Here is a 19,234-nt window from a genome sequence, read left to right as displayed (position 1 = left end):
TCATAGTGTTTGATTGTATTAGAAATTATTCAAAATCTGAATTAGATTTTAAAATACTAAAATATTCTTTCACTTTATTTTAAAATAATAAAGTATCCTTTTTAAAATTCAATAAAAGTAAAATTTTATAATTAATTTTAAAATATCTAAAAAACGTTTTGGATTTAACATTGGTTAATTGTGATAGAAATTAAAATTTGAACTTAATCCTGAAAAGACTAAAGTTCTGAAAAAGTTTATTTCAAGAGGCTAAAATATATTCTTTTCATAAATTTTAAAATACTAAATACCCTTTAGTTCATTTTTAAAGGACTAAAATATGCTTTAGGTATTATTTTTAAAAATACTAAATAATTATTCTTATATTAGAAACTAAGACTTCAAATTTAATATTAAAAAGACTAAAATATACTTTTAGTTTATTTTTAAAGGATTCAAATAAGTTGTAGGATTATTAATCTTGCAAAAATTTAGATAGACTTTTAGAACTAAGGTTATCCTATTGCATTAAAATTTATAAATTTCCATTTTTAGGAAGACTAAAATATATTTGTAAAGGTCATTCTAAAGAGACTAAAATGTCATCTATATTAATTTAAAAAGACAAAAATACCATTATATAGGATTAAATAGGATTGTATGATTATATTATAAATTAAAAAATTTGATTTTGATGTTGATTTTGAAATGACTAAGATACTCTATTGATTAGTTTTAAAACAGTAAAATAACATTTTAAGATTAATTCTAATAAAACGAACCAAATACCAATTCAGGATTAATTAAGGTTGTTTAAACATATTAGAAAATAGAAATTATATACTTTAATTTCGTCTTTAAAACGCTGAAATACCGTTTTAATTTTTTTAAATTGCGTAAACATTGATTTTTTCCCTTGAAATTTTTAAAAAGTTTCAAAAACTCTCTTTAATATTTATTCCATTTTCTTTTTCTTAACATTTGAAATAAAATTCTATTTTATTCTTATTATCAAGTTTTCGATAATCAATAATTACTAAAAATATTATCCATTTTACTCCTATAATTATCTCTAAAATGCATAATTTATGTCAAATATTAATACGTTCTTCATAAATAATTGATGTATTTTCTTTACGTAAATAATTAATTAACTCAATAATAATAATTAAGTATTTTGGAAGTTAAATATATATTATGAACCAAACACAGTTTTTTTCCTAGAAATATTATAATAAATTGTGTGGAATTATTTTACTATTGAGCAAACTAAAATCTTACAATTCTTGATTATAAAATTCCCAAGAACAATATTTTCAAAATGTAACTCTTGAGAATATATTTTACAATTTAAAACAAACTCCACCAAAAATATGTAATAATGAACAAACAAAAGTGCACATTTATTTTTAGTATGTAATAATTATTATTATAAAAAAGTGGTCAACTCTCAGCTACTCTTAAAGAGAAGTAGTGCAATTAGTATTATAAGAAAACACAAGCATATTAAAAAAAAGAACATTTTCATTTTGAGCAATGTTATTTGAATAATTAAACATTATTGTTGTCTCATTTAAACAACAACTATTTTATTATTATTATTGAATGTCACAATAGCTTCCATCTTATTACTATCTACTCTTATTATATATTATATAAGTTAAACTAAGACACATGTTAAAGTTATTAATTAAAAAAAATTAAAAATATAAAATTTAAGTTTTTAATATATTTATTATATATTTATAAAAGAAAAATAAATAAATAAAAAACTACTTTTGTTTGTTCCACGCGTAAATTAAATGAGAGAGAATAATAGAATATACATAATGGTCAAACCTTGAAAAGATCTTGGCATTTTAACTTCCACTATATAGTATGTGTTTGTTTTATCCTCCGACAACTACTGTCCAACAAATTGCGCAGGAATTTAGTTTCCGATTCAAGCAAAGTTCATGCATGCATTCTTATAAATCTCAAATCGATGTCTCGTCCATGTCTCGCAACTTTTTAAGAGATATATGCCGGCCTTTCTTTTTATTTTCCCCTTAAATTTTCGCGTCTATATATATTCATGTACATACAGATATTTCCTTCCATAATTAAGTAGTAACACATTTACGATATATAGCATTAATATTCATAGATAATAATGGACCCTCTTACTCTTGGAAGGTTGTTAGGGGATGTTGTTGATCCCTTTACAAGTTCTGTATCTTTGAGGATTGCGTATAACAATAACTCAGAAGTAGTCAATTGTTCTGACTTCAAGCCCTCCCAAATTACCAAACAACCAAGAGTTGATGTTGGTGGTGATGATTTTAGGACTTTTTACACTCTGGTAAGTATCTCTATATATGCACTTCTTATCTTTGAAAAGATCATCTTTATTACTAATTTTAAGCTTACGTGGCATGATGATGATATATATGTGTATATATATGTATATGCAGATTATGGTAGACCCTGATGCACCTAGTCCTACTAATCCCAATATGAGGGAGTATTTGCATTGGTATGTTATGGGTCACCATCTTATAACGTGGATGAATATGTAACATATGTGTTCCTCTATACACTTCTTTACTGCTCTAAAAGTCGAATATACATAAAGGTTGGCTTAATTATCTAAATATCAAATAGTTTATTATTATGAGAAATATTAGAGGATTATTAGAATTTATTATTTTTTATTATTAGCTAGTTATTAATATTTAAAAGTATAGGATAAAGTATGTTATTGGATTATTATATAAAAAAAATTAGACTAAAAAAATTAAATTAATAGTTAAACTATGATAAAAATAATAAATTCTAATGATTCTCTAGCATTTGTTTATTATTATTAAAAAATTTTAAGATATTTGTCTATTAATTAAATTAAAATTAATTAATTTTTTTAATTAATAGACAAATATCCTATTATTGTTATTATTATTATTTATTATTATTATAGCTAGAGAGAGTAACTCAATTATAAGAGAATAATAAATACTATCTAAAGATGAGATTAACTGTGACTAATTAACATATAAGGTTAAGTGTCATACATAAAAAATTAAATAAGATATAAAAAATATATTTTACTAGTAAGTATCGTAAAAATAATTATTAAAATTAGTATTAGTAGAATTTTTAAGTTATTTCTTCTTTATTAAATATATTACAAATATATTAAAAAAATCTAAGAAATCAATTACATAACAAGTCAACTAAGTTAACTTTTTTTTATTTTAAAATTTGAAAAACTAAGGTAATAGGAAGTTGTTTTTATTATTATTATTATTATTATTATTATTATTATTTTGTAATAAACCTATTTTTCAACTGATTAGAATTGGTTTCATTTCTAATTAATTGTATTCTTTACTAAACAGCCTGCATTACTTAGCATCACACCAAACTAATTATTTGAACTTTGAAGTGATGCCAATTAACATATCTATATATAGATCAGATACCATACCCTAACGTGTCCGTGTTCCGGTTCGTTTTCCTTTATGTTTTCGGATTTTGTTATTGTGGTGAACATTTAAGAAAAACTGAAAAAGTTTAACAAATAGAGACTACAACAGAGATAAAATATTACAAAAGGTAAATATATATTTCAATTTTTGCACTTTTAAATTTATACGGTTATGTACTCTTTTTCTTTAATAGATTTTGTCCCACAAAATTTTACTAATAGAAGATTTTCAACGAGCCACGAGCTACGTAAGACTTATTTTATTTTTGTTGGAGTCTGCTTGTCGGTTGTTTTGGTATCATTTTTTTTTATTTCTCGGTTAATTAGAGCATCTCCAATGAGACTGATTTTGAAGTTTAAGTTTTAAATATGACATATACATGAAGTAAAATAATTTTAAATTTTATTTTATATTAAAATAATAAATCTCATATTCAATCTCAATTACTATTTATGATATATAATTTTACAAATATCAATATAACATTTTGTAGAATTTAAAATAAAATACATATAAAACTAAATTGGAAATGCTCTTATAATCCTTCTGTACGTTGAAACTTGTATTTCAACAGCTATATATCCAAAAAAAGATATCATACCCTAACCGAAAAATTATTCTCTGTCCAAAAGCGTATATGATTCATGAGATATATTAAAACATAAAACTATATATTATATAACATTATTTACTACTTTATAAAAATAAAGATGGAAGTAAAAAATAACAGATGAATATATAATTAACATCCAGAAGCAAAATAGTAGAAACAATTTAGAGAGGTATTGATTGTGTTATAAATGATGAGGAACAAATGTATAAATTTGATATCTGTGAAAGATTTATATATTGATATATCTCTTAAATGACTGCTCAGGTTGGTAATTAACATTCCAGGAACTACAGGGGCGAGCTTCGGTAAGCACATATATATATACATATATGGCTCAGATCTGTGCTCTCTCATGTTCAGCTATCTGCATATATAATATTAATTAATTAATTAATTAATTAATTAATTGAAGACACATATGATTAATTAATTTCATGTATGGACGGAAGAAAGAAAAGTCAAACAAACAGACCTTAGCTCGCAGATAATTGTTATGGTTTTGCAGCTCAATTTCCTGCACATGTATAAGTATAAACTATATATTATATTATGTACGCACAAAAAATCAATCATTAAATTAATCTTTCATAAAATATAGCACATTAATGGATTTATATATAAATATATATTAATTAATTTAAATAGTTAATTTTGATGTTCAAATAATATTTTTGTGTGATATTATATATGTTAAGTAAGAAAATATAATGCAGGGCAAGAGATAATGAAGTATGAGAGTCCAGAACCAACGGCAGGAATACATAGAATAGTGTTTGTGCTGTACAAGCAAATGGTGGGGAGGCAACTGATACACGCTCCGACCTGGCGTAACAACTTTAACACTCGCGACTTTGCTCAAGTTTACAATCTCGGATCTCCTGTTGCTGCTGTGTACTTCAATTGCCAGCGGGAGAGTGGTTGTGGTGGAAGGAGAATGATCTAGCGTAAAAGTGATAGTATAATACTGATCTAATAGATATAGGCAAATAAATTGATAAGTACTTCAATTTAATACATATGTATGTGTGTGTTTTTTTGTTAAGAATTAGCTAAATCTTGATATAAAAGAATAATTAAATAAGTGGGAAGTTGTCTGCTGGGCTTTGTTAATTCCTCCTATGTATGCAATGTATGCTTCTTAAGGATCGATATATAAATATGTGTGACACATTATTCATATATTGATGCACGGTTATCAATTGTTAGCTACTTGTTGCTATATATTATTGCTCTATCATCTAAATGTAAGGAGAGATAGCACATAAATAATAATAAAGATGTATGTTAGATGTGTTGTGATTAGGAGAACAAAATTTTATTATTTATGTATTTATTTAATTAGCTTCTCACACTTACTATTTAAATAATATTTTGTATCAATAGTAACTTTTAACTAATTTAATTTCGTTATAATTAATCAGGTTTGATTAATTAAATTATTAATTTATTTGTCTGTTTAAATAAATATCGTCAGTTTTAATCCTATTTTGTGTATATAATTAAATTAATTGATTAACTACAAATTTTTAAATAAAATTTAAATTCGTCATAAATTAGTTCTTAATCTATCAGACTTGAAAATACCATAAATAACAAATAAAATTTAATTTCTTCATCAATTTTTTAATTGTGTACAAAGAAATTTTAGTATCAAATATGTAGTTAATCCAGAATGCTGTACGAGCAAATAAAGATTAAAATAAAAAGTCAATTGAATTAAAAAAACATAAATTGCAATAATGTAAAAATTAAAATAATTGGATAATGCTAAAAATATCAACATAAAGTTATTCTATTATTCTATTTAAAGAAAGTTTCTTCTACGATCAGGCGGCGCCAGTATTCACATACCGTCCATATAAAGTAAAAAGAGAAGAGAGAGAGAAAAAAGTAAGAGAATTGAAACAGAACATAAAAATTAAATTATTCTTATATAAGAGTAATTATATCTGTATCATCCAAATGTAAGGAGATAGCACAAAGTATATTAGATGTGTTATAATTAGTAGTACAAAATTTTATTATTTATGTACTTACTTAACTAGCTTCCCACATTTATTAATTAAATAGTAATTAAGTTTTAGCTAATTTAATCTTGTTTATAATTAATCTGGTTCGGTTAATCAAATTATTAATTTATTTATCTGTTTAAATAAGTGTTGAGAATTTTAATTTTGTCTTGTACATATAATAATTAATTGATTAACAATAAACTCTAGAATGAAATTTAAATTCGTGATAAATTAATTCTTAATTTGTCGGATTTAAAAATACCGTACACAACAAATAAAATTTAATTTCTTCATCAATTTTTTAATTGTGCACACAAAAATTTTGACATCAAGTATGCAGTTAATGATGAGTGCAGTACTAACAAATAGATGTTAAAATAAAAAGTCAATTGAATTAAAAAATATAAATGGCAATAATATAAAATTAAAATAATTGAATAATGCTAAACACAAGATTATTCTATTATTCTATCTAAGGGAGGTTTCCTCTACGGCGTTAGTATTACACACCATTCATACAAAACAAAAAAAAAAGAGAGAGAGGAAAAAGTAACAGGATTGAAACAGAATATAGAAATTAAATTATTCCTATAAAAATAGTTATTCCTCTATCATCCAAACGAAAGAAGATAGCACAAAAATAGTAATAAAAAAGTATGTTAGATGTGTTGTAACCAAGAGTACAGGATTTTATTATTTTATACTTATTTAATTAGCTTCTCACACTTACTATTTACATAGTATTTTGTATTTAAATAGTAAATTCTACGCTAATTTAATCTCGTTATAATTAATTTGGTTTGTTTTATCTATTTGAATAAGTGTCGAGAATTTTAATTTTGTCTTGTATATATAATAATTAATTTATTAACAACAAATTCTAAAATAAAATTCAAATTCGTGATAAATTAGTTTTTAATTTGTCAAATTTAAAAATACGGTAAATAACAAATAAAATTTAATCTCTTCATTAATTTTTTAACTGTACACACAAAAGTTTTGGCATCAAATATGCAGTTAATTAAGAGTGCAGTACGTACAAATAAAGGTTAAAATAAAAAGTCAATTATTAAATTAAAAAACATAAATTGCAATAATATAAAATTAAAATAATTGGATAATGCTGAAAAAATATCAACACAAGATTATTTTATCATTCTAATTAAAGGAGGCTTTCTTTACCGTCTGGCGCCAGTATTCATACACCATCCATATAAAGTAAAAAGAAAAAAATAGAGAGAAAAAAAAAGTAAGAAGATTGAAACAGAACATAAGAAATTAAATTATTCCTATAAGGTAGTTATTTCTCTATCATCCAAATATAAGAAGATAGCACAAAAATAATAATAAAGATGTATGTTAGATGTGTTGTAATTAGGAGTACAGAATTTTATTATTTATGTATTTACTTAATTAACTTTCCACACTTACTATTTAAATAGTGTTTTGTATTTAAATAGTAAGTTCTAGCTAATTTAATCTTGTTATAATTAGTTGGATTGATCGAATTATTAGTTTATTTGTCATAATCAAATAATGCTAAAAATATCAACACAAGGTTATTTTATCATTCTATCTAGTATTTACACACCATCAGTATAAAGTGAAAAGAAAAAAAATAGAAAGAGAGAAGCGAAAGTAGAAATTAAAAGAGAACATAGAAATTAAATTATAGAAATTAAATTATTTCTATAAAAGTAATTATTCCTCTATCATCTAAATATAAGGAGATAACACATAAATAATAATAAAGATGTATGTTAGATGTGTTATAACTAGGAGTACAGAATTTTATTATTTATGTACTTAATTAGCTTCCCACACTTACTATTTAAAGAGTGTTTTGTATATAAATAGTAAGTTCTAGCTAATTTAATCTCTTTATAATTAATCTGATTGGGTTGATCGAATTATTAATTTATATATCTGTTTAAATAAGTGTTGGAAATTTCAATCTTATGCATGTAACAATTAATTGATTAACGACAAACTCTTAAATAAAACTCAAATCCGTCATAAATTAGTTTTTAATTTATCGAACTTGAAAATACCGTAAGCAACAAATAAAATTTAATCTCTTCATCAATTTTTAATTGTGCACACAGAAGTTTTGGCATCAAATATGTGGTTAATCGAGAGTGCAGTACGAGAAAATAAAGGTTAAAATAAAAAGACAATTGAATTAAAAAACATAAATTGCAATATAAAAATTAAAATAATCGAATAATGCTAAAGAATATCATTACAAGGTTATTCTATCATTCTACTTAACGGATGCTTTCTACCGTCAGGCGCCATTGTTTACACACCATCCATACAAAGCGAAAAGAAAAAAACAGGGAGAGAAATATGAGAAAATAGGAGGGGTTAAAAGAGAACATAAAAATTAAATTAATTCTATGGTGCACGAAACTTATTCCGTACGTTTCGCACAGATAGACCGACAAGTATACCGAATCGTCTAAGTAATATACCTCAGGTGAATAAGGGTCGATCCCACGAGGATTGTTGGTTTAAGCAAGTTATGGTTACCTTAAAGATCTTAGTTAGATGGATAGAAATTATAGTTGTCATGAGAAACGCATAAAATAGATAAATAAATAAAACGTTATTAGATAGGTGTGAAATCAATGGTATGAGAACGGTTGAGGTTTCGGAGATGCTTTGTCTTTCCAGATTATAAGATAGGTTGAAGCATGCATGTATGTTAAAAAGTTTGTAATCCTAATAAAAAGATTGATGATTGATGAGTTTGATTATGAATTTGAATTGTTGAAATGTTTGGTGAATTATGGAGGGTGATTGTGTTGAGTAATGAGGTTGATGGGAATGTGTGATGTGTTTGATGAATTATGATTATGTTGAATGATGATTGTGTTGGTGTTTGATGATAATAATGTATTATGATGAATATATATTGTTGATGTGTGTTATGGTGAGAGTGTGGTTATAATGATGAATTGTTGAAGGTTGGTTGAGAATTGATGTAGAATTGATTAGAAAAATGGATGGATTATATGTTGAATTGATTGAATGGTAGAGTAGTTATGATATAAAGTGGACATGTGTATGGTGGAGAATTGATATAGTTTTGGTAAGATTTTGGAAGCTTTGGAATGGAAAGTTTTTAAAGCTTTGAGGTTTGGCACTTTTATGAAAACTTGATTTTTAATGAACTTTGACGATCCATAACTTAAGTCTCAAATTTTGAATTTAAATGAAACCTATTTCAAATTAACGATAAATTCAAGAGCTTTAAAACGGTATAAAGTTTGTGAAAATCTGAATTTTTTTTAGAGGAAGTTATGGACGTCGAAAATTAGGTGCAAAAATATGTTTTCTACAAACTTACATTTTTCTGGAAACTAGCTTGGATGCATACGTGACGAACGCACGCGACGCGGGTGTTGCCCTTTGTCCAGCACTCTCGCATACACGGCACATAGTTGCATACGCGGCATGGTCCGATTTTATCTGCATGCGTATGCACGAGGATGTGTGCGTACGCACACACTGAGAAGTTTGCAAGCGTGCGTACGCACACTCCCCTGTTTTGTACCAAAACTCTGTTTTTCACGATTTGACCTTTCTGGTAAGCTTGTAAACCTCTAAAACTATCGGTTTTGATGAAAATTTACTATTTTTGAACTATTGAGCAATCCTCTAATTTTCCAAACCTCTGAAAACTATTATTAAAATCTATTAGTAATGTTTTGAGTCACGAAGTAAGTGGTAGCGAGTGGAAGAAGATAGAAATGAGCATATTTATACAGTGTAACAAAAAACATCTTTATAATTAACGAGTCAAAATTTATTTAACGAATAAAAAACATCTTTATAAAGAATAAAATAACATATTTTATAATTAAGGTTTTTAAAAACATCTGAATAACAAAATTTGAAAAAAAAAATAAAGTCAAACAACATCACAATATTATACTGTGTAACAAAGTTAAAAAAATTATTGAAACATCACTTAAATATTTGATAGTTACTTATCTCTTTTTTTTGATCACTATAATGGAAGTAATTCTTTGTATTTATAATCAACAAAGTACTATTTTTTTTAGTTGTTACAAAATTAATTATTTTCTTATTTTTATTATGAATGTAACCAAATATATGTAAATTTAATACAAGTACATAAATTAGACAAAATGTTCGAGCATCCCACAATTGTGCTCGAAATTTTCAAAAGGATGCAACAATAATTCAAACTCTGCTACCAATCCCAAGGACATGTCATTATGTAGCGCACGTCTATTTCACCATGAGACGTTCGAGATGTGCTGTAATAGGGGAAAAGTCTCTCTTCTCTGAGTAAATGCTCCTAAAAAATTGCTTGAAATCTTCCTGGACCCCTCTGCAGAAGGAAACCATTTTAGACATATTCGTGGATACAATCATGTATTTTCCTTCACTTCGTGTGGTGTGCACATAGACAAACAACTGGCTATAACAGGTCATGGTATATATACATTTCGTGCTCAAGGCTCAATATATCACAGTATAGGGGGTTTTATCCGGATCAGGGCATGCGACCATGTTTTTTGCAACTGTACATATATGATACTGATCACGAGTTGCAGAATAGGATGCTGGAGAACACACAACTACATGAAACATTGATTTTCAAGTTACAAAAATTGCTACACCGGTATAATCCTTTTCTCCATATGTTTCGCCAGCTTGCACAGCGGTCAGATGTACATGAGTGTAGTTTGGTCATTAGAGAGTGACCTGCTAATCAGCCACAATATAGTCTTTCAACTGCGTCGCAGGTAGCAGCTATAATTGTTGGTGATGACGTTGAAACAATAATTCATGGGCGAGATATTAAGGTGAAAACTCATGCTGGTAGCCTACGAATGATTCAGGAATTCGTTGGCTATTACGATCCACTACAACATCCTCTTCTTTTTTCATTTGGAACTCATGGATGGGATATCAATAGCTGAAGTCAAAGAGGTGGCAAAGTATCATGCTGAACATATAATAGCTATATGCTCCAGGTACAAATCCCCATTTCCTACGCAGTATAGATTTTAATAAAATTCTGCCAAAAAATTGTTCAATGTATCTAATCTTTTTTGCAAATTCTTAAAAATTTGTAGATCCGTCCCAATGATCATTCCACCGTATTGCAAGCAGGGTCACTACTACAACAATATGTTGTTGATAACTATGTGAAAATTGAAGGGGCTGAGTTATACCAAGGCTTACAATATGCCTTGCACACAGGAGAAACGAATGCAGGTAATATTGTTGTATCTAATTGCTACTTCGTAAATCATTAAGAATTACTCAAAATAATTATTAAAACTAATAATATTTCTCTGTATATTTTTCTCTAGAAAACGTTGGAAGAAAAAGAACAAAATTACCATCGTCGTTCATTGGTAGCCGTCGCGACATGACCCAACGATATGAAGATGGAATGGAAATTGTTCTTAAAAAGGGCAAACCAGATATTTTTCTCACAATGACATGCAATCCATCTTGGACTGAAATAACTTCAAAACTCAACCATGTTCAAACTCCACAATATCGTCCAGATCTAACAACAAGAATTTTTCGAGCCAAATTTAAACAGCTGAAAGAGGATGTAATTACTAAGGGTGTCTTGGGAAAGGTGAAGAGCTATATTTATGTCACTAAGTTTCAAAAAAGAGGGTTGCCACATGTACATATGTTGCTAATCTTAGAAAATAATGACAAGTTAATTGATCCGGAGCATTATGATAGTTTGGTACGTGCAGAGATACCATCTAAAGAAGTAGAACCACACCTACATGATGCAGTGCTAAAACATATGATTCATGGTCCTTGCAGAACACTTGATCAATCTTCACCTTGCATGAAAAAAGGCCAATGTAAATGCAACTACCCAAAAGAGTTCGCAGCAGAAACACGAAGAGGTGACGACTCATATCCGCAATATAAGCGACAATTCGACACACCAGTACCAATTAACCAAAATGTCACAGTTGACAATAGATGGGTAGTTTCGTACAACCCTTGGCTACTACTAAAGTATGACTGCCATATTAATGTTGAGATATGTAGTAGCATCAAGAGTATAAAGTAACTCTATAAGTATTGCTACAAGGGTTCAGACCGGGTTGCAATGGAAGTTCACAACGGGTCTAATGTTGACGAGGTCCAACAGTTTGTTGATGCAAGATGGATTGCTGCTCCAGAGGCATGTTGGAGAATATTTAAATTTAACCTTTACCGAATGTATCCATCAGTGAAAAGGTTACAAATTCATTTGCCAAATCAACATCAAGTGAGCTTCTATGATCACCAAACCATTCCTGAAATACTTAATGATGATTATTTCTCTAGAACAATGCTCACTGAGTTCTTTGCCCTAAATTGTGAGGAGGACCAACAATCTAGGCATCTTCTGTACAAAAAAATTCCAGAGTATTACACTTGGCACAATAAGGAAAAGGAATGGCGTCGACGCAAGACACAGAGGAGATCCATCGGTCGAATTTATACTGTATCACCTTCAGAAGGAGAAAATTCTATTTGCGTATTCTGTTATCTAATGTCAGAGGACCAATCAGTTGGGACGACTTGCTAACAGTTAATGGGGTCCAATATTCGTCCTTCAAGCAATATGCTCAACACCGAGGATTGTTAGAGAGTGACAGTAGCGTCCGTGCGTGTTTGGTTGAGGCTTTTGTTTTACGATTGTCATGTGCTTTACGAAGATTGTTTGCAACCATCGTAATATTTTGTGAGTCTACAGATGTAAGAACCTTATGGGATGAATTTTTTTCATATATGGTGGATGATTATCCGTCAACCAGCACTACAACAGCCTTAGTGTTCACAAATCGGCTACTCAGGGATATAAATGATATACTCCTTCAGCATGAAAAACAGATTACACAATACGATTTTCCAGCTCTAACTCATGAAAATGACAATGAAAACTCGATACCCAGAGTTATCCAAGAAGAACTGTCGATTGAAGTACCTCGGGAAGACCTGTGTTCCATAGAAAGATTGAACAATGACCAATCTAAAGCTTTCAAGTGCATTATGAATACAATTGATCGAAGAGAAAGTGGAATCTTCTTTGTTGATGGGCCAGGAAGAGCAGGAAAAACATTTATTTACAGAGTTATAATTGCAAAATTGAGAAATAAGGGTCATATTGTCTTGGTAACTACATCATCAAGAATAGCTGCAACATTATTGCCTAGGGGTCGAACAGCTTATTTTAGGTTTAAGATCCCAGTTAATACAGAATCATCATCCATTTGCAACATAAGCAAACAATCAGATCTTGCAAAGCTGATTAGACAAACAATGGTAATCATCTGGGATGAAGCACCAATGACAAATAAAAAATCAGTGCAATCATTAGATCACACTCTGAGAGAGATATTAGCAAACGATATGCCATTTGGAGGAAAAGTGATGGTAATGGGAGGAGATTTTTGCCAAGTACTGCCTGTCGTACCGAATGGTAGTAAGTCACAAATGATTTCAGCTTCTATAGTTAAGTCTCATTTATGGGCTTCTACTAAAATTCTCCATTTGCGACAAAATATGCGATCTTCTAATGATCATGTTTTTGCTGAGTATCTTATACGCATTGCTGATGGAATTGAGCCCATCATAATATATGAAGACTTTGTATGGATACAAGCAAATATAGCAATTTCGTGGGAGGGTGAAACATTGTTACACAAGTTAATAGAAGAAATATTTCCAAACTTACAATCTCATGGGTGGGACGCTTCTTACATGGTCGAAAGGGCAATATTGACGCCAAAAAATCATGATGTACAATAGCTTAATGATATAATTATTAACCAGTTTCCAGGAGAAGAACAAAATTTAGTCTCCTTTGATGAGGTAGAAGGAGATGCTAATAATTTATATCAACAAGAATACCTTAACTCAGTTTCTATAGGCGGGTTGCCACCTCATATGTTGAAGGTGAAAAAAGGGGCACCTTTGATGTTATTGAGAAACATAGATCCTAAGGCCGGCTTATGCAATGGTACAATGTTACTATGTCGTGGAACTTTTCAAAACATGTTGGATGTAAAAATTTTAACCAACCATCACTGTGGAAGAAGAGCTTTCTTGCCTCGGATAAAACACAAAATCACAGAGAATTCAAGACTGCCTTTTATACTTATTCGAAAGCAATTTCCTGTAAGGTTGAGTTTTGTAATAACAATAAATAAATCAGAAGGACAGACCATTTCTAAAGTAGGGATCTATCTCCCTAAACATGTATTTAGTCATGGCCAATTATATGTTGCTTTGTCTCGAAGTATTTCTCAGTTAACAACAAAAATTTTGCTCAAAGAAGGAAAAATAGATGGAACAAGTGGAGAATTTACAAGAAGTGTAGTTTTCAAAGAAATATTGTTACCTTCACCACACGTAATTTATGTTCTTAGTAAGTGTGTAGTTACTTCTTGGTATAATTCAGTCTACATATAATTTTAATCTTTAAATCTTTTTCATTGATATAAATATTTTTGTATACAAACTTCAATTTATTGATGACTAACGACTTATATTTTTTTAATAGAAAATTTGATTTCAAAGGAGATCATCAATATGTGTCAGGAGATAAAGACAAAGAACTTGAACATCTGTTTTACGCAACAGGTACGTACTAATTATCATTAACTGAGACATACTAAATATACTAGAAATATATTAACAAATATCAATTACAGGAAGAAGGATTCCAAAGTCTCTGGAGTGCGTGGAAAGATGAGCAAGCAATTGCATCAATCAAACCAATAGATAATAAAGTAATTTTTTTAAATTAATTACTGTCAGAATTGCATTAAATATACATACTTCTATTTCTATGGTAGTAATCATAATCATATGTTATCTAATAGGTTCATTCCCTTCAAATTTATTCTAATAGTTGGGGAGGAACGGTTAAAACAGACAAGACCCAATTCTGGAAGATGATAAGAAAAAGAAATACTGCTCCAACAACATACAAGGTAATGCAATCATCGTAATCAGAATGTTATTGATATGCCTATTATCTATCCCTTCTATGTTTTTCTTTTTCTATTAAATAAAAGGAAAAAGTATATGCCTAAAGTATTAAAAGGTTACTCTGAGATTGTAACGAAGATTATGTTTCCCATGATGAATAAAGTTACAAAAAATAATTTTAAATCAATGATAATAAATTAAATATTTTTCTTTTTTCCAGCAACAAACTCACAAGAGCGAAACCAACTGATGTTAGTAAAGAACAACATTGCAGGTACCTATCATTAGATTAAGAAACCGTACAAAATAGAGGTAATATCAGATAATTACAGATTTGAATTCTCTACAGAAGATTTAATGGCTTCTTTTGTTGTGCATGTGTAGGAAATCCAATCTCAAACAAAAAATTTCAATTTTACAGGTTTTATTTTTTTATTGTTAAATTATCGTTCAAATATAATGAAATTTATATTGGCATATGGTATATTTGATTTCTAAATTTTGTAGTTCTTCAAGGCTCAAGAATTTATTGATAAGGAGATGTATGAGGAATTGTTAAAGATTTTTACTCGGTACAAATTCAGAAATTACTATAAGTTTATCTTAACGTTTTTACTTATAGTTTGATCTATAATTCCCAAAAAAAAGACTAATTATTTTTCTTCTTTACACTTTTTGCAGGAACATGAAAGATTCTTCAAATACAGATCTATACTTTGGCTTACTACTTAAAAAAAGGTCCCTAAACAAAAAAAATATGACTTTTGAATATAGCTCATCATTTGTAAATAATCGTATTTTTATATTTAATTTATTTTTATGACTTTGAGTTAGATAGAAGAAGATAATATATTATAATAATTACTATTTTATGGATTATGTTATTTGTAGATAAGTGAGGTATGTGTTCATTATAATTAAATCATTTTCATATAGTTATTGTTTATAGATAGGTAATATATGATTATTTTAATTTAAACATTTCTATATTATCATAAGTTATTCTATATTATTATTTTTAAGTTATCAAATTTAAAATTTCAAAAATTATTAAAATAATCAACTCTAAATCCCATAGAAAAAGCGGCTGAACAGGCACTGCAGTGCCTGTTAAGCCGCTAGTATCCTATAAAATCAAATAACTCTCCGCAAATCTCTCTAAACAAGGTCACTAAAACACCGTTACTGAAAATACTTATAACCGTCCCAAACACAACTTTATAAATACAAGTGGCTTCACAGGTACGTTATTCATTCTGAATAACTTTATATTCATCTTCTACTCTTACTAACTTGAGCGTTGGAAAGCCTTTGCAGGTGCCCACCAGCGCCGTTTTTGGAAGAGCCGATGTATATCTCACTTAATTCAAGGAGAGACGAGTTCAGACATTGAGCAGGACGAACTATACCGTGGAGTCGGCCACTCACGCGAGAATATTTGGCGCCCATCATGGGGCCAAAATTAAATAACCCCATGACAACCTTTTGTTATTATTTTGCAGGTCCATGGCTGATGATGTTGTTCCCACCTACTCATGATGAACTAATGGCAATGAACATCACCTTCTAGGTGGAGGTAAAGAAAATGGCCGATCTTCTGATAAGACAACGAAAACAAAAACGAGGGAAACAAGAAAGGGGCTGAGTAAACTAATTTCTGCTCCATTGAAGGTTCATAAAGCTAGAATTATATTTGAATTTTTTAACTAAATTTAACAATCTTTTACCATATTTATTGGACAAATTTTCAAAAACTTATCATTTATTCTATTCTTTTAGTGATAAAAAAATTTTTTTATGCTTATTTTAAATTCAAGTATAAATGAGTATTTGCTTTATTCTTTATTTTACATTGCTCTACTCTATTCACAATATTTATTCTTACGCTGATTTTTTTTCTTCTTCTTATGTTGACGATAATAAAAATTTTAAGAAATTTATGATAATAACGATAATTTTTCATTGATTTTTAGCAAAACAGTATAATATATAACTACTTTTTATTCCTATTGACACGTTAATAAGCTACGTTTTTTTCTTATTCTTTCTCAATTGTTTTCATGTATTATTGAAAACTTTTCTATTTGTTGTTTATATTGTTATTATTAGTAATTACTGCATGTTCATGTTTTTTCATTTTCTTCCATTATTCGTAACGACGGAGCTTAGTTTTAACTTTAACCAATAAATTCAAAATATGCATTTATAATGTCAGCATTTGTGAATTATGCAAAAAGTTTTATAAGCGAAAGGACTTACTCTTTCACCTTTTTACGAGTTTCTTAGTTTATTTCTTTGAACTATTTAATGAAACTTCTTCTTAATATATTGATGATTGGAACATGACATGTTCTATGTGTCTTCAATTTTTCAGCTTCAACTTGTGAGAATGGACCTCAATCATAGTTTGTGAGCAAATTTTACCTCCTCCTCCACCAACTCAAACCGATTTATAACTTACGAACCTTAACCTATAAGTCTAGGTTGACATTTCTACTTCGGTAATCATGTGTATGCATAATCTAATTTGCTCATATAAATCTTTTATGTCAAATTTTAATACATCATAATTTTTTATGAAGTATCTAGTATATTCGAATTGCTTCACATTATGTATGTATCTTATCATTTCATATATCAAAATCAATAAATCCATCCGAAAACAAAATTGACTATGAATCAATTCGAAAAAATGACTTTTTACCAATCAAACAACAAACTCAATTGGCAATTATCTCAATTAGCAAGATATATGGTGATTGGCTCTTTCTTTTTATTTTTCTATTTTACAATAGTTTATGCATGTTTACTTTCAACCCATTTTATTTGTTACAAATCTTTATTATTCACTCAATATTCAATAATTAATTGCTTTGGACAAAAAATTCGTGAATAAGTTGTGGGTTGAAAAAAATTCTCAAGACAATTGATCATTACATTTTCGGATCACACAATTGATTTGGTCAACGAATACATATATTCAAACTTCTCAGTTCGTGTCAATCAAATACTATATGTCATCCATAAAAAATTATTCTCAAACAGAAAAGTATCCCTACACACAGTTATATTGATCGAACATCTCTTATCATTCAATTGTTTTTGAATAAATGTCGACTAACTGACTAAGTTTGGGGGCTACCACTCATTGCATAGCCAATTTATAGATAGACATAACTATCTCACTTTCTAATATTTTTTATTCATCTTTATTTATTTGTTAATCTATTTCATTTGTTCGATCATTCACAATTTTTTTATATAACTTTTTCACTACCAATTTTTTCCATTTTTTCAATCTAACAAGTTGAGCTTGGGGGCTGCTATAATCACAATTTCGATTTATAGGTCGGAAGCTCAACCTGTTTAATTGAAAACTTTCACAGGTCAAAGCTTGGGGGCTATGATCCGTTCGTTGGCTAGAACTCGGCTCAAGTAAGCCAATAAATAAGAATCTGGTTAAAACTAAATACACACGCACTATATCAGGAGTACGTGAAGAATACGTATTTTGCTCACTTATCCTATAAAATCAAATAATTACGTGACATTGGAAATAAAACACAGTTATTGGAAATACTTATAACCGTTCTAAACACAATTTATACAAGTGACTCACTGGGTCACAGGTACGTTATTCATTTTAAATAACTTTATATTCATCTTCTACTCTTACTCACTTGAACATTTGAGTGCCTTTGCAGGTATCCACCGCCGCCGTTCTTAGAAGAGCCGACATATATCTCACCCAATCCAAAGAGAGACGAGTTAACATTGAGCACGTTGAACTATGCCTTGAAGTTAGCCACTCACACAAGAACAAAAGTCATGTCATGACTGGTCTATGAAATGAAAAAAAGCTACGATATGGAGCTATTTCATTGAAGGCGCATGCGAATTAGGCACCTCGAGTCTGACACCTATGAAATGGAGAATTCTAACCCACACATACTACATGCAAAATGGTACATTTTGCGTATACACATGCAACATTGGGTCACCCTTGCTATCTGTATAAACATTGGGGAATGCTCGACTGATGTGTATCACATTTGCTCCCATTATTTCTTCTTTAGTCTCTGCTTTTTCATACCAACATCCTACTCTATATTCTTCCTCATTTCATACCCACATAACATATTCATAACAGATCTGAGTAAGTG

The 19,234-nt window shown here is 28.8% G+C and overlaps 2 protein-coding genes and 1 pseudogene across 2 annotated transcripts; all 3 read left to right on the top strand.

Annotated features, from left to right (window-relative positions):
• The first annotated feature begins 2,131 nt into the window (after positions 1–2,131).
• LOC107460008 (protein HEADING DATE 3A-like) lies at positions 2,132–5,002 on the top strand. Its single transcript, XM_016078322.3, has 4 exons — positions 2,132–2,320; positions 2,433–2,494; positions 4,324–4,364; positions 4,773–5,002. The coding sequence occupies exons 1-4, from the start codon at positions 2,132–2,134 to the stop codon at positions 5,000–5,002; spliced, it is 522 nt and encodes a 173-aa protein (XP_015933808.1).
• Positions 5,003–10,606: 5,604 nt separating this feature from the next.
• LOC107459978 (uncharacterized) lies at positions 10,607–12,159 on the top strand. Its single transcript, XM_016078295.2, has 4 exons — positions 10,607–10,777; positions 10,853–10,912; positions 11,186–11,327; positions 11,426–12,159. The coding sequence occupies exons 1-4, from the start codon at positions 10,607–10,609 to the stop codon at positions 12,157–12,159; spliced, it is 1,107 nt and encodes a 368-aa protein (XP_015933781.2).
• A 39-nt stretch (positions 12,160–12,198) lies between these two features.
• Positions 12,199–18,919, top strand: LOC107459977 (uncharacterized; annotated as a pseudogene).
• The last annotated feature ends 315 nt before the right edge of the window (positions 18,920–19,234 follow it).

Source organism: Arachis duranensis, chromosome 8 (assembly GCF_000817695.3).
Source record: "Arachis duranensis cultivar V14167 chromosome 8, aradu.V14167.gnm2.J7QH, whole genome shotgun sequence".
In the NCBI taxonomy this organism is placed as follows: domain Eukaryota; kingdom Viridiplantae; phylum Streptophyta; class Magnoliopsida; order Fabales; family Fabaceae; genus Arachis; species Arachis duranensis.
The sequence above is the reverse complement of the archived record's forward strand: the minus strand, read 5'-3'. Positions and strand labels throughout refer to the sequence as shown.

What these genes read in the sequence shown, in the direction of transcription:
- LOC107460008 (XM_016078322.3), top strand. Translation starts at nt 2,132, where the DNA reads ATGGACCCTCTTACTCTTGGAAGGTTGTTAGGGGATGTTGTTGATCCC. An exon ending in TTAGGACTTTTTACACTCTG is followed by an intron (nt 2,321 to 2,432) that starts GTAAGTATCTCT and finishes ATGTATATGCAG; the next exon opens with ATTATGGTAGACCCTGATGC. An exon ending in AACTACAGGGGCGAGCTTCG is followed by an intron (nt 4,365 to 4,772) that starts GTAAGCACATAT and finishes AATATAATGCAG; the next exon opens with GGCAAGAGATAATGAAGTAT.
- LOC107459978 (XM_016078295.2), top strand. Translation starts at nt 10,607, where the DNA reads ATGCGACCATGTTTTTTGCAACTGTACATATATGATACTGATCACGAG. An exon ending in AGCTTGCACAGCGGTCAGAT is followed by an intron (nt 10,778 to 10,852) that starts GTACATGAGTGT and finishes ACTGCGTCGCAG; the next exon opens with GTAGCAGCTATAATTGTTGG. An exon ending in CACAGGAGAAACGAATGCAG is followed by an intron (nt 11,328 to 11,425) that starts GTAATATTGTTG and finishes ATTTTTCTCTAG; the next exon opens with AAAACGTTGGAAGAAAAAGA.